This window comes from Taudactylus pleione, unplaced genomic scaffold, assembly GCF_031769625.1.
Source record: "Taudactylus pleione unplaced genomic scaffold, aTauple2 ptg000278l, whole genome shotgun sequence".
Classification (NCBI taxonomy): domain Eukaryota; kingdom Metazoa; phylum Chordata; class Amphibia; order Anura; family Myobatrachidae; genus Taudactylus; species Taudactylus pleione.
Genome location: NW_028284680.1, coordinates 2,006,775 through 2,019,662, shown reverse-complemented (window position 1 = coordinate 2,019,662; position 12,888 = coordinate 2,006,775). Strand labels below are relative to the sequence as shown.

General features: G+C 49.0%; 1 protein-coding gene across 2 annotated transcripts in view; it reads left to right on the top strand.

Moving 5' to 3' along the window:
• The window catches only part of GLB1L2 (galactosidase beta 1 like 2), a 155,731-nt gene that overhangs the window by 119,148 nt on the left and 23,695 nt on the right, over positions 1-12,888 (top strand). For both annotated transcript variants that reach the window (XM_088481831.1, XM_088481830.1), the window contains 2 exons: positions 2,691-2,778; positions 4,049-4,160. In XM_088481831.1, the coding sequence (XP_088337957.1) occupies positions 2,691-2,778; positions 4,049-4,160 (200 nt within the window). The remainder of the gene's footprint in view (positions 1-2,690; positions 2,779-4,048; positions 4,161-12,888) is intronic.

Here is a 12,888-nt window from a genome sequence, read left to right as displayed (position 1 = left end):
CCTCCCGGGAATGCAGGCAATTCTCCCGGCTGCCGCTCACCCCTCCTATCGCCCCCGCTATAACCCCTGTAACCCCCGCAGCAGGGGGGCCAATGATGCGATTCGCGTCATTTTTGCCCCGCCCCCTGCTGCACAATGCCTATTTTATCGGCATTGTGTAGCGGGGGCGGGGCCAAACAGACGCGATCGCGTGACTCCGCCACGCCACGCCCACAAGTGACGTCACCCGACCGGCCACTCCCCCTTGTCTCGGCCACGCCCACCCCGTCCTGCAGATCTGGTTGCTCCCTCCCGGAAGGAGCAGCCAGAATGTCGGCAGGTATGGTTTATACACATAGCTGCATCCACGATCATAACACCCTAGGCAGCAACCAAGTGTTAGTTGCCATTGTAGGGAGTATAAGATGGTGTAAATAAAGGAAATGACATGAGAAGCGCATGAGGGAAGAGGGCCCTGCTCGTTCTGGTAATGGCAGACAGACAGGCGTGACACAGATTGGGTAGTCAGTGAGGAAGGAGCATGGAGCAGCGGGTTAGGATGAGAGCTGGATGGCTATGATTAAGAAGTGGGTCGTGCGAGCCCTTTTAAAGCGTAGTAGAGAGACGGAGCAGCATGGGCAAATCTTGGAGATGGGCGAGGGAGGAGGTAATCAGTTGGCAGGAGAGGCGGCATTTGATGAGCGAAGGGGGAGGGCAAGAGTATGAAGGGAGAGCAGGTCTGAAGGGTAAATGGGAGAGGATTGGGTGAGGGCTTTGTAAGTGAGTGTGAGAAGCTTGTATTGGGGTCTGAAGGGGGGAGGAGAGCCAGGGGAGGGCATGTAGGAGAGGGGAGCCAGTGTAGGGCATGTAGGAGAGGGGAGCCAGTGTAGGGCATGTAGGAGAGGGGAGCCAGTGTAGGGCATGTAGGAGACGGGAGCCAGTGTAGGGCTAGTAGGAGAGGGGAGCCAGTGTAGGGCTAGTAGGAGAGGGGAGCCAGTGTAGGGCACGTAGGAGAGGGGAGCCAGTGTAGGGCACGTAGGAGAGGGGAGCCAGTGTAGGGCACGTAGGAGAGGGGAGGCAGTGTAGGGCACGTAGGAGAGGGGAGGCAGTGTAGGGCACGTAGGAGAGGGGAGCCAGTGTAGGGCACGTAAGAGAGGGGAGCCAGTGTAGGGCACGTAGGAGAGGGGAGCCAGTGTAGGGCACGTAGGAGAGGGGAGCCAGTGTAGGGATGTAGGAGAGGGGAGCCAGTGTAGGGCATGTAAGAGAGGGGAGCCAGTGTAGGGCATGTAGGAGAGGGGAGCCAGTGTAGGGCATGTAGGAGAGGGGAGCCAGTGTAGGGCTAGTAGGAGAGGGGAGCCAGTGTAGGGCTAGTAGGAGAGGGGGCAGTGTAGGGCACGTAGGAGAGGGGAGGCAGTGTAGGGCACGTAGGAGAGGGGAGGCAGTGTAGGGCACGTAGGAGAGGGGAGGCAGTGTAGGGCACGTAGGAGAGGGGAGGCAGTGTAGGGCACGTAGGAGAGGGGAGGCAGTGTAGGGCACGTAGGGGAGGGGAGCCAGTGTAGGGCACGTAGGGGAGGGGAGCCAGTGTAGGGCACGTAGGAGAGGGGAGGCAGTGTAGGGCACGTAGGAGAGGGGAGGCAGTGTAGGGCACATAGGAGAGGGGAGGCAGTGTAGGGCACGTAAGAGAGGGGAGGCAGTGTAGGGCACGTAAGAGAGGGGAGGTTTCAGTGTAGGGCACGTAGGAGAGGGGAGGTTTCAGTGTAGGGCACGTAGGAGAGGGGAGGTTTCAGTGTAGGGCACGTAGGAGAGGGGAGGTTTCAGTGTAGGGCACGTAGGAGAGGGGAGGTTTCAGTGTAGGGCACGTAGGAGAGGGGAGGTTTCAGTGTAGGGCACGTAGGAGAGGGGAGGTTTCAGTGTAGGGCACGTAGGAGAGGGGAGGCAGTGTAGGGCACGTAGGAGAGGGGAGGCAGTGTAGGGCACGTAGGAGAGGGGAGGCAGTGTAGGGCACGTAGGAGAGGAGAGGCAGTGTAGGGCTAGTAGGAGAGGGGAGCCAGTGTAGGGCTTGTAGGAGAGGGGAGCCAGTGTAGGGCATGTAGGAGACGGGAGCCAGTGTAGGGCACGTAGGAGAGGGGAGCCAGTGTAGGGCACGTAGGAGAGGGGAGCCAGTGTAGGGCACGTAGGAGAGGGGAGCCAGTGTAGGGCACGTAGGAGAGGGGAGCCAGTGTAGGGCACGTAGGAGAGGGGAGCCAGTGTAGGGCACGTAGGAGAGGGGAGCCAGTGTAGGGCACGTAGGAGAGGGGAGCCAGTGTAGGGCACGTAGGAGAGGGGAGCCAGTGTAGGGCACGTAGGAGAGGGGAGCCAGTGTAGGGCATGTAGGAGAGGGGAGGCAGATGTAGGACGTTTGGAGAGGAAGATGAGCCGAGCAGCAGCAATGAGGACAGATTGGAGAGGAGACATATGGGAGTCAGGGAGGACAGATAGGAGGAGGTTACAGTAGTCCAATCTGGAGATGACCAGTGAGTGGATGAGGGTCTTAGTAGCATCCTGGGTGAGAAAGGGTCTGATCCTGTATCCGCTCCGGTAATCCTCTGGTAAAGTGTTGCTGGGAGACGTGATAATGGGTTATTAGTACTGCAGGCAAGAGTACAGCCATCGTTGTGTGTTATACGTATAATGATACCATGGTTCCTCTCGTTTGTCTGCTGTGCGCTCAGGTCTTGTTGGCGACGTGTTTCTGAGAGAGGTTGCGCTGAGGAATTTTAAGATCTACAGTCTGGATATGAATTCGACCTTCATAAACAGGTGAGGGACATTGTTCCTCTCAGTCGGCGACTCTGCAATGTCAGCTTGGGGTAGGTGGAGAGTTAATCGAGGCTGGTTAGACATTAGTGCACCCCCATCCCATATACACCATAGGAGCTACACGGGACAGGGCAGTTGTAGGGTTAAAACTTACTTTAGGTAGTGTGACGTTTGGTCAGAGATTAGGGATAAGGGTATTTTGTACAGTGCCTTTTTGGTGAGTACACACCTTACAGAACACATTTGTGTAGGGGATACTTGGGCCAAGCTGTAGGTCCTGCTCCTAGGACAAATTCTCATTCTGACCAGTTCCCACAGTACAGATAACGTGCTGCACAGACTATACAGTAACATGTAGAGTCTAATCCAGGCCCCCACTGCGAATGGACTGATAATGTGACTATACGCAAGTGTGTGTACGCACTCCCCCAGTCTTCATTATGCCATCATCATCATTATCAGCACTTACACGTAACTCAACGCTCGGCGCAGGCGATCGCTCTGAATTTGGCATCCAGGATTCACACACATGACTGAGAACTGCGGGGAGTTCTGGCTACACGCGCACAACATGCCATGAGACTGCTTTCCTGCATGTGCTCACATTGCTGCTGGCCACTTGCCACCCAGGAACACCCATGTAACGGCCAGTGGGGAACGGCTGAGATGCGCACGGCTCTGTATCGCGTGTACGTTCGCAGATATGTGTATGCAGCCCGCGGCGATGTGGCTACAGACGATGGTGTGTGAGACTCGGGGCCTTTGTGTAGGAATAGGCTGAATAATCAGGGACCCAGTTCTGTATTGGGAATATCGGAAACATCAGACAGTCACAGAGAAGGCGAATGGCGGGATCATGCTGGGACGGAAGACAATACACAGATATACAAGTGTCGCAGATCCGATTAACCAGCACAGTCTCGGGGTGCGTCCTAGTCACATCACATTGCGACTAAGACGCATTTTCGTCAAAGATACCCAACGCTAGCAGAGTAGCACGGGACCTGGTGGCTCACTCATGCCAGGCAAGTTGCGTGGCGTGGCGTATAGAGGCTAGACGTATAGGGCCATTTATCCTACAATGCAAGTTACCCCAATCTGACCTACAGTAGTCATCTGTGAATCTCACCACAGCCTATGTGAAGGCACCAATGTCATTATATAGTATTAACGTGACCCCACTGCCCTCATACTGTACATACGATGGGAGACGTCTTACTGCCAGAGCAGAGATTTCCTTTGTTCTCATCTCTTCCGATTTGTCTTTTAGTCTCAACACCCTCCGGTGGTCGGATCTGAGCGAGGAGAAGATGGGTCCAGTGTTCTACCAGGGGGCTCTACATGTCGGCTATGCACCGCTAGACACCTATCTTTCCATGAAGGTAAATCCCCTTTATTATATATAAGTAGAGAGTGAATACACCATTCCCACCCCAATTGCTCACTGAATAGTCCAGTTTCTGCAGCCAGCAAATCGGTTCTTGTACTATCCGTCCAACGTGGCAGTAACGCGCTCTGGCAGTAACGCGCTCTGGCAGTAACATGTGTGATACAATCGTCTGCTCGAGGCTTAGGGTCAGCAGCACCTGTGATAATTAGAGGCGTTGTCCCTTTAATATGAACCCCCGACGTCTCCTCTCTCGGGAACGCTCCTTGTTACCTGAATTTGGGCAGAGCTGCAGCTGCAATCGGCACAGCACAATCCGTGCAGTGCAGCGCTATGGATGCTGTGTAGCACAATCCGTGCAGTGCAGCGCTATGGATGCTGTGTAGCACAATACGTGCAGTGCAGCGCTATGGATGCTGTGTAGCACAATCCGTGCAGTGCAGCGCTATGGATGCTGTGTAGCACAATCCGTGCAGTGCAGCGCTATGGATGCTGTGTAGCACAATCCGTGCAGTGCAGCGCTATGGATGCTGTGTAGCACAATCCGTGCAGTGCAGCGCTATGGATGCTGTGTATGCTGTGTAGCACAATCTGTGCAGTGCAGCGCTATGGATGCTGTGTAGAGCACAATCCGTGCAGTGCAGCGCTATGGATGCTGTGTAGCACAATCCGTGCAGTGCAGCGCTGTGGATGCTGTGCAGCACAATCCTTGCAGTGCAGCGCTATGGATACTGTGCAGCACAATCCTTGCAGTGCAGCGCTATGGATGCTGTGCAACACAATCCGTGCAGCGCTATGGATGCTGTGCAGCACAATCCGTGCAGCGCTATGGATGCTGTGCAGCACAATCCGTGCAGCGCTATGGATGCTGTGTAGCACAATCCGTGCAGCGCTATGGATGCTGTGTAGCACAATCCGTGCAGCGCTATGGATGCTGTGTAGCACAATCCGTGCAGCGCTATGGATGCTGTGTAGCACAATCCGTGCAGCGCTATGGATGCTGTGTAGCATAATCCGTGCAGCGCTATGGATGCTGTGTAGAGCACAATCCGTGCAGTGCAGCGCTATGGATGCTGTGCAGCACAATCCTTGCAGTGTAGCGCTATGGATGCTGTGTAGCACAAGCCGTGCAGTGCAGCGCTATGGATGCTGTGTAGCACAATCCGTGCAGTGCAGCGCTGTGGATGCTGTGTAGAGCACAATCCGTGCAGTGCAGCGCTATGGATGCTGTGTAGCACAAGCCGTGCAGTGTAGCGCTATGGATGCTGTGTAGCACAAGCCGTGCAGTGTAGCGCTATGGATGCTGTGTAGAGCACAATCCGTGCAGTGCAGCGCTATGGATGCTGTGCAGCGCTGTGGATGCTGTGCAGCACAATCCGTGCAGTGCAGCGCTATGGATGCTGTGTAGCACAATCCGTGCAGTGCAGCGCTATGGATGCTGTGCAGCACAATCCTTGCAGTGCAGCGCTATGGATGCTGTGTATGCTGTGTAGCACAATCTGTGCAGTGCAGCGCTGTGGATGCTGTGTAGCACAATCCGTGCAGTGCAGCGCTATGGATGCTGTGTATGCTGTGTAGCACAATCTGTGCAGTGCAGCGCTATGGATGCTGTGCAACACAATCCGTGCAGTGCAGCGCTGTGGATGCTGTGTATGCTGTGCAGCACAATCCGTGCAGTGCAGCGCTGTGGATGCTGTGCAGTACAATCCGTGCAGTGCAGCGCTATGGATGCTGTGCAGCACAATCAGTGCAGCGCTATGGATGCTGTGCAGCACAATCCGTGCAGTGCAGCGCTATGGATGCTGTGCAGCACAATCCGTGCAGTGCAGCGCTGTGGATGCTGTGTAGCACAATCCGTGCAGTGCAGCGCTGTGGATGCTGTGTAGCACAATCTGTGCAGTGCAGCGCTATGGATGCTGTGCAGCATGGTGGTACTATAAGCGGAGGACAGGGCGATTCCTCCAGCACAGTGAGATGTGTTGTTATCTGGCTTCGTGTAATAAAGGGGTGGGGAAGTCAGAGCAGCAGTGTGGGCCATGGGCAAAGCGATGCATCGGGGCCCCTGCCCACCCATTCACAGGAATAACAATGGAGATGTCCGTACAATTAAACCTTTAGATTTATTAGTACTTTCCACAACACCCATGTTTACACATAGCAATCATTGATGTGACGCGAGGAATAATCAGCAGAGACTTTAGAAACAGTATAAACCTTATATAACACAAACATTTCATCTTATACATAATTATTGCAGCCCACACACATACAGTCACACACTGTCACACACTTATACACACACATACAGTCACACACTTATACACATACAGTCACACACTTATACACATACAGTCACACACTTATACACATACACACAGTCACACACTTATACACACACACAGTCACACACTTATACACACACACAGTCACACACTTATACACACACACAGTCACACACTTATACACACACATACAGTCACACACTTATACACATACAGTCACACACTTATACACATACACACAGTCACACACTTATACACACACATACAGTCACACACTTATACACACACATACAGTCACAAACTTATACACATACACACAGTCACACACTTTTGCACATACACACAGTCACATACTTATACACATACACAGTCACATACATAGTAACATACTTATATATATAGTCACACACTTATATACACAGTAATACTCAGCAGAAACTTTGGAAACAGTATAAACCTTATATAACACAAACATTTCACATTATACATAATTATTGCAGCCCACACACTTATACACACAGTCACATACTTATACACAGTTATACACATACACACAGGAATAATCAGCAGAAACTTTTGAAACAGTATAAACCTTATATAACACAAACATTTCACATTATACATAATTATTGCAGCCCACACACTTATACACACAGTCACATACTTATACACAGTTATACACATACACACAGGAATAATCAGCAGAAACTTTTGAAACAGTATAAACCTTATATAACACAAACATTTCACCTTATACATACTTATTGCAGCCCGCACACATACAGTCACACACTTATACACATACACACTCACATACATACATACAGTCACACTTATACACAGTCACACATAGTAACACACAGCCACACACTTATACACATACACACAGTGTCAAACACTTATACACATAGTTACACACTTATACACATACATACAGTCACACACTTATACACAGTCACACATAGTCACACACTTATACACACTCACACACTTATACACATACACAGTTAACCACTTATACACAGTTATACACATGGTCACACACTTATATACACAGTTATACACACACAGTCACACACTTATACAGTTATACACAGTCACACACTTATACACTGTCACACACATACACAGTCAACCACTTATACACATAGTTATACACATACGGTCACACACTTAATATACACAGTTATACACACAGTGTCACACTTATCCACAGTTATACACAGTCACACACTTATTCATATAAACAGTCACACACATACAGTCACACACTTATACACAGTTATACACCTACAGACACACACACACAGTTATACAGTCACACACTTATACACATACACAGTTATACACTTATATATATACACAGTCACACACTAATACACATAGTTATACACAGTCACACACTTGTATACATACACATAGTCACACACTTATACACATACACACTGTCACACTTATACACAGTTATACAGTCACACACATAAACTTAGTTATACACATACAGTCAAAAACTTATACAGTTGTACACATCCAGTCACACACATACAGTTATACACATAGTCACATACGTACATACAGTCACACACTTATACACAGTTATACAAATACAAATCCACAGTTATACACATACAGGTATACACTTTTACTCATACAGTTATACACAGTCACACACTTACACAGTCGCACACAGTTATATATATACAGTCACACACTTATACACAGTCACACACTTATACACAGTTATACAAATACACATACACAGTTATACACATACATACAGTCACACATACAGGTATACACATACAGTCACACACTTACACAGTCACACACAGTTATACACTTATACACAGTCACACACAGTTATACATATACATTCACACACTAATACAGTCACACACTTATACACAGTTATACAAATACACATACACAGTTATACACATACATACAGTCACACATACAGGTATACACTTATACACATACAGTTATACATATACAGTCACACACTTATGCACAGTCACACACTTATACACAGTTATACACATACACATAGTTACACACATACACAGTCAAATACATACAGTTATACACACAGTTATACATACATACAGTCATGCACTTATACACATACGCACAGTCACATACATAGTTATACACACATACAGTTATACACAGTCACATAGTTATACACTTATACACATACAGTTATACACATACACGCAGTAACACAGTCACACACATAGTTATACACTTATACACAGTCACATACATACATACAGTCACGCACTTATACACATACACAGTCACGCACACACACAGTTATACACATAGTCACACACTTATACACAGTCACACACATACAGTTATACACTTATACACAGTCACATACATACAGTCATGCACTTATACACATACACAGTCACGCACACACACAGTTATACACATAGTCACACACTTATACACACTCACACACACAGTTATACTCTTATACACAGTCACATAGTTATGCATACAGTTATACACATACATGCAGTCACACACATACAGTTATAAACACAGTTACATACAGTCACGCACTTATACACAGTCACACACACACAGTTATACACATATAGTCACACACATACAGTTATACACATACATGGTCACACACATACATAGTAACACACAGCCACACACTTATACACATACACACATAGTCACATACTTATACACATACATACAGTCACACTTATACACATACAGTCACACACTTATAGAAACAGTCACTTACAGATGCGCCTAGTTACATTTTGGCTGATCACGCCACAAACATGCACGCATCGCGCCATGCGACTGCATACGCCCTGCTACGCTATGGTGCACACTGCGATGGCACATGTATTACTATGGAGGCACAGTGCGCGCATCCGCTCGCGGGCATGCGTCTCGTGCTATGCGTGGTGCGATTCCCTGGGCATACCTGTATACACACACACACACACGTACATTCACACACTGAGCCCCCATCCTGTTCCCGGATGGGGGCTCAGCTGCTGCGGCTGTGTTCTGCTATCTGTGCTGCTGCATACAGCGCAGAGCGGCTCCCGAGTCCCCTCATCGGCGTCACGTGACACATCAGCATGAATAAATGAGGGACCCAAGGGCGTTCCTGATGGATGCCATGGCTGATGGATGTGACAGCCATGACCTTTGTTTTTGAAAAAGGGGCGAAGGCATTCCTATAATCCTCATGGTGCCAGACTGACCCAGAACTCGGCTCTGCAGAATCCTGAGTATAGCGGCAGAGCCATTATGGAGACCTCCTCTCTCTCATGTCCCTTTTATCAGTAAGGTTTAGCTCAGCTGGCGCTAACGGCATCACTGTTTGGGGGAAAGGGCTTATTTCAGGGTCATTCAGCTCATTATTAGGCCTTGAAATCTGTGAAAAAGACACATATTGCCTTTCCCACCTCTTTCCTTTAGCTTGGTGCGTCCATTCCCTCAGGGTGGTCTTAGACTTTGTTTCCTTGAGGTCCACGTTTCGGCCTGGTCCATTATTCCTGAGATGCAAACGTTCCTTAGGAGAAAGATGATGTCCTATCTGTGTTGCAGGGGCCATGATGGATCAATTCATTTAAAAGCTCTTACTTGGAGCTTTTTACTGGCCATCTCCTTGGCTAGAGGAGCTTCTGAATTGGCTGAGGTAGGTTATCCTGATAGGGCTGTCCTGCATACCAAGCCAACCCTCTCTAACCAAAGTGGTGTCTAGCTCTCACTAAACCAGGACTTTGTTATCGCTGCCCTTCCTTCATTATCCGCTAAAGGTGAGGAGTCTCTATCTTAGATCAAAGCCCGGTGGATCTGGCAATAGAATATCGGCATTGAGTGGGGACCAACTTCTGATGGTCCATGATGATCAGAAGAGACGAGCGAGCCACAAAACACACCATAATGCAAATATATCCGGGGGCGCAGATAGTGGGATGTGTACGCGGTGTATAAATTGTATCATTAGACCATTCATTTAAATATACTATAAGCCAGTGTTTAAAGCTTTAGGATACTTTTATATGCGAGACCGTGGTGAATGATGAGCATTCGCTGGGTTGTGCTGTCCTATAGGGTTGCCATATTAATATGGGCTGGGTTGTGCTGTCCTATAAGGATAATCTATATACTAACTCTCTAAGGTCTGTCCAGTCCCCAATAAGCCTGCACATCGGGAGCTGGGGTACGCGCTGCCCGTCCAACGGCTCCCACCGCGAGGGAGACGGGACAGACCTACCAGCACGAGCACCACCATGAATGGGGTATATTATAGAGAGTAATACACAGAATGCAGATACCCACCTGGGAATCAACAACAGATATAATAAGATGGTTAAATAGATGTCAGATAACAAACAGTATAGGGATGAGGCAATAGCGAGATAACCGTCCGGGCAACAGAGGTAAGCCCAGGTCACAATGCAGAAAGAGCGGCCGCAGTTTCCTCCGTCACCAGCGGTGAAATCCGGCACTTTCCTGCCTATAACCTGAGGGAACCTGATGAATAACTCTCCTGCGCTAATCAGTGCAGAGAACAAGCCAGTACCTGCAGGGTAATTACTACTCCGCTTCCTGGCAGCACAGTAATAATAACACAAGGTCGGAGCTCAGTTATAGGGTCACCAAATAAAAGTACATTCAGATCAGAATAGAACTCTATTTCCCCAGAGTCTGCTATCCGCTATGACTGTGTATAGGGCTATGTCTGTCCTGTGTCAGCTCAGAAGCTGGCACTCTGCCCGAGGTCCTCCCGCTATGTCTCTGCCGCCTGCCCAGCCTGCACGGCAATGCGAGTTCTGTGCGACACTTTCCCTGCTATGCGGTCGGGTGTGTTACAAGTGTCTCTGAGAGCATTACACGCCTTCTGCGCAGCGTGGCACGGGGGCAAACCAAAACTCCGGCCCCAAATTCACAGAAAAAAGTGTAACCAGCTTAATGCACCTGGATCCAGAGTAGCAGGATTTGGTCAATAAGTTCTATGTGCAGCCCCATCCCCTCTAAGCCGCCGTCCCCTGTGGATGGTGGAGGGATTGTGTTAAATCCCTTTACCTGATTCTATGTGTGTGTGTGGGGGGGGGGGCCCTCTGCGTTTTCACCCCTTATTCCCGCTCTGATTACATGAATTATTGTACTTTCCTTTGTCCTATGCGTTGGGGCTTTGTTAGTAAAATTATAATAATAAGAGGGCAGTGAGGTATAGAGAGGGGAGTAGCGTCCACCAGCACCATTCCTCTATAACCATAAGGTAGTTGTGTACGTAAGCCTGTAAAGATAGAGCGCTCAGAACGTCGGCCTGTAAGGATAGAGCGCTCAGAACGTCGTCCTGTAAGGATAGAGCGCTCAGAACGTCGTCCTGTAAGGATAGAGCGCTCAGAACGTCGGCCTGTAAGGATAGAGCGCTCAGAACGTCGGCCTGTAAGGATAGAGCGCTCAGAACGTCGGCCTGTAAGGATAGAGCGCTCAGAACGTCGGCCTGTAAGGATAGAGCGCTCAGAACGTCGGCCTGTAAGGATAGAGCGCTCAGAACGTCGGCCTGTAAGGATAGAGCGCTCAGAACGTCGGCCTGTAAGCATAGAGCGCTCCGAGCGTCGGCCTGTAAGCATACAGCGCTCAGAACGTCGGCCTGTAAGCATACAGCGCTCAGAACGTCGGCCTGTAAGCATACAGCGCTCAGAACGTCGGCCTGTAAGCATACAGCGCTCAGAACGTCGGCCTGTAAGGATAGAGCGCTCAGAACGTCGGCCTGTAAGCATAGAGCGCTCAGAACGTCGGCCTGTAAGCATAGAGCGCTCAGAACGTCGGCCTGTAAGCATAGAACGCTCAGAACGTCGGCCTGTAAGGATAGAGCGCTCAGAAATATGAACACAAATTCCTGAGGCGTTTTTCATTTTCCCTATTAATCCATTTTTTCCACAACTGGTAACCGGTAATTACTTTAAACCGTACTGGTAATAGTGGAAATAAACTCCCAAAGATGAAAGCGGTGATATTACAGTAAAGGTGAATGGAAATGGCGCATACTCATGATATATTGGTGCAGTAATAAATATCCCTACAGCACTGTACTCGCACAATTTCTAGTACTTTATACTTTCTTTCCTCCTCTGACAATAGAATCAGCAAAGATAATGTTATAATACATAAACATGGATTATACAATGTAAGTTACAATGAAGAGCAGACTGTAAGGTAAATCCCAATAACACATCCCCACAAGGCTGGAGGACAAGACCCCCGAGAGGACGAGCAGGGGGGAGTCCTGACAGAGTCTGGGATCCTGGAGGTAGAGTTTCACCATTCAGAATTAAGAAAACTTAGGGGCCCATTTATCTTTAATATTCTCTGAGACACCCAGCAAATACGAAGTATCACCACAATATACATTACCTGCTGCGGCCCCTTCATCTCAGACCG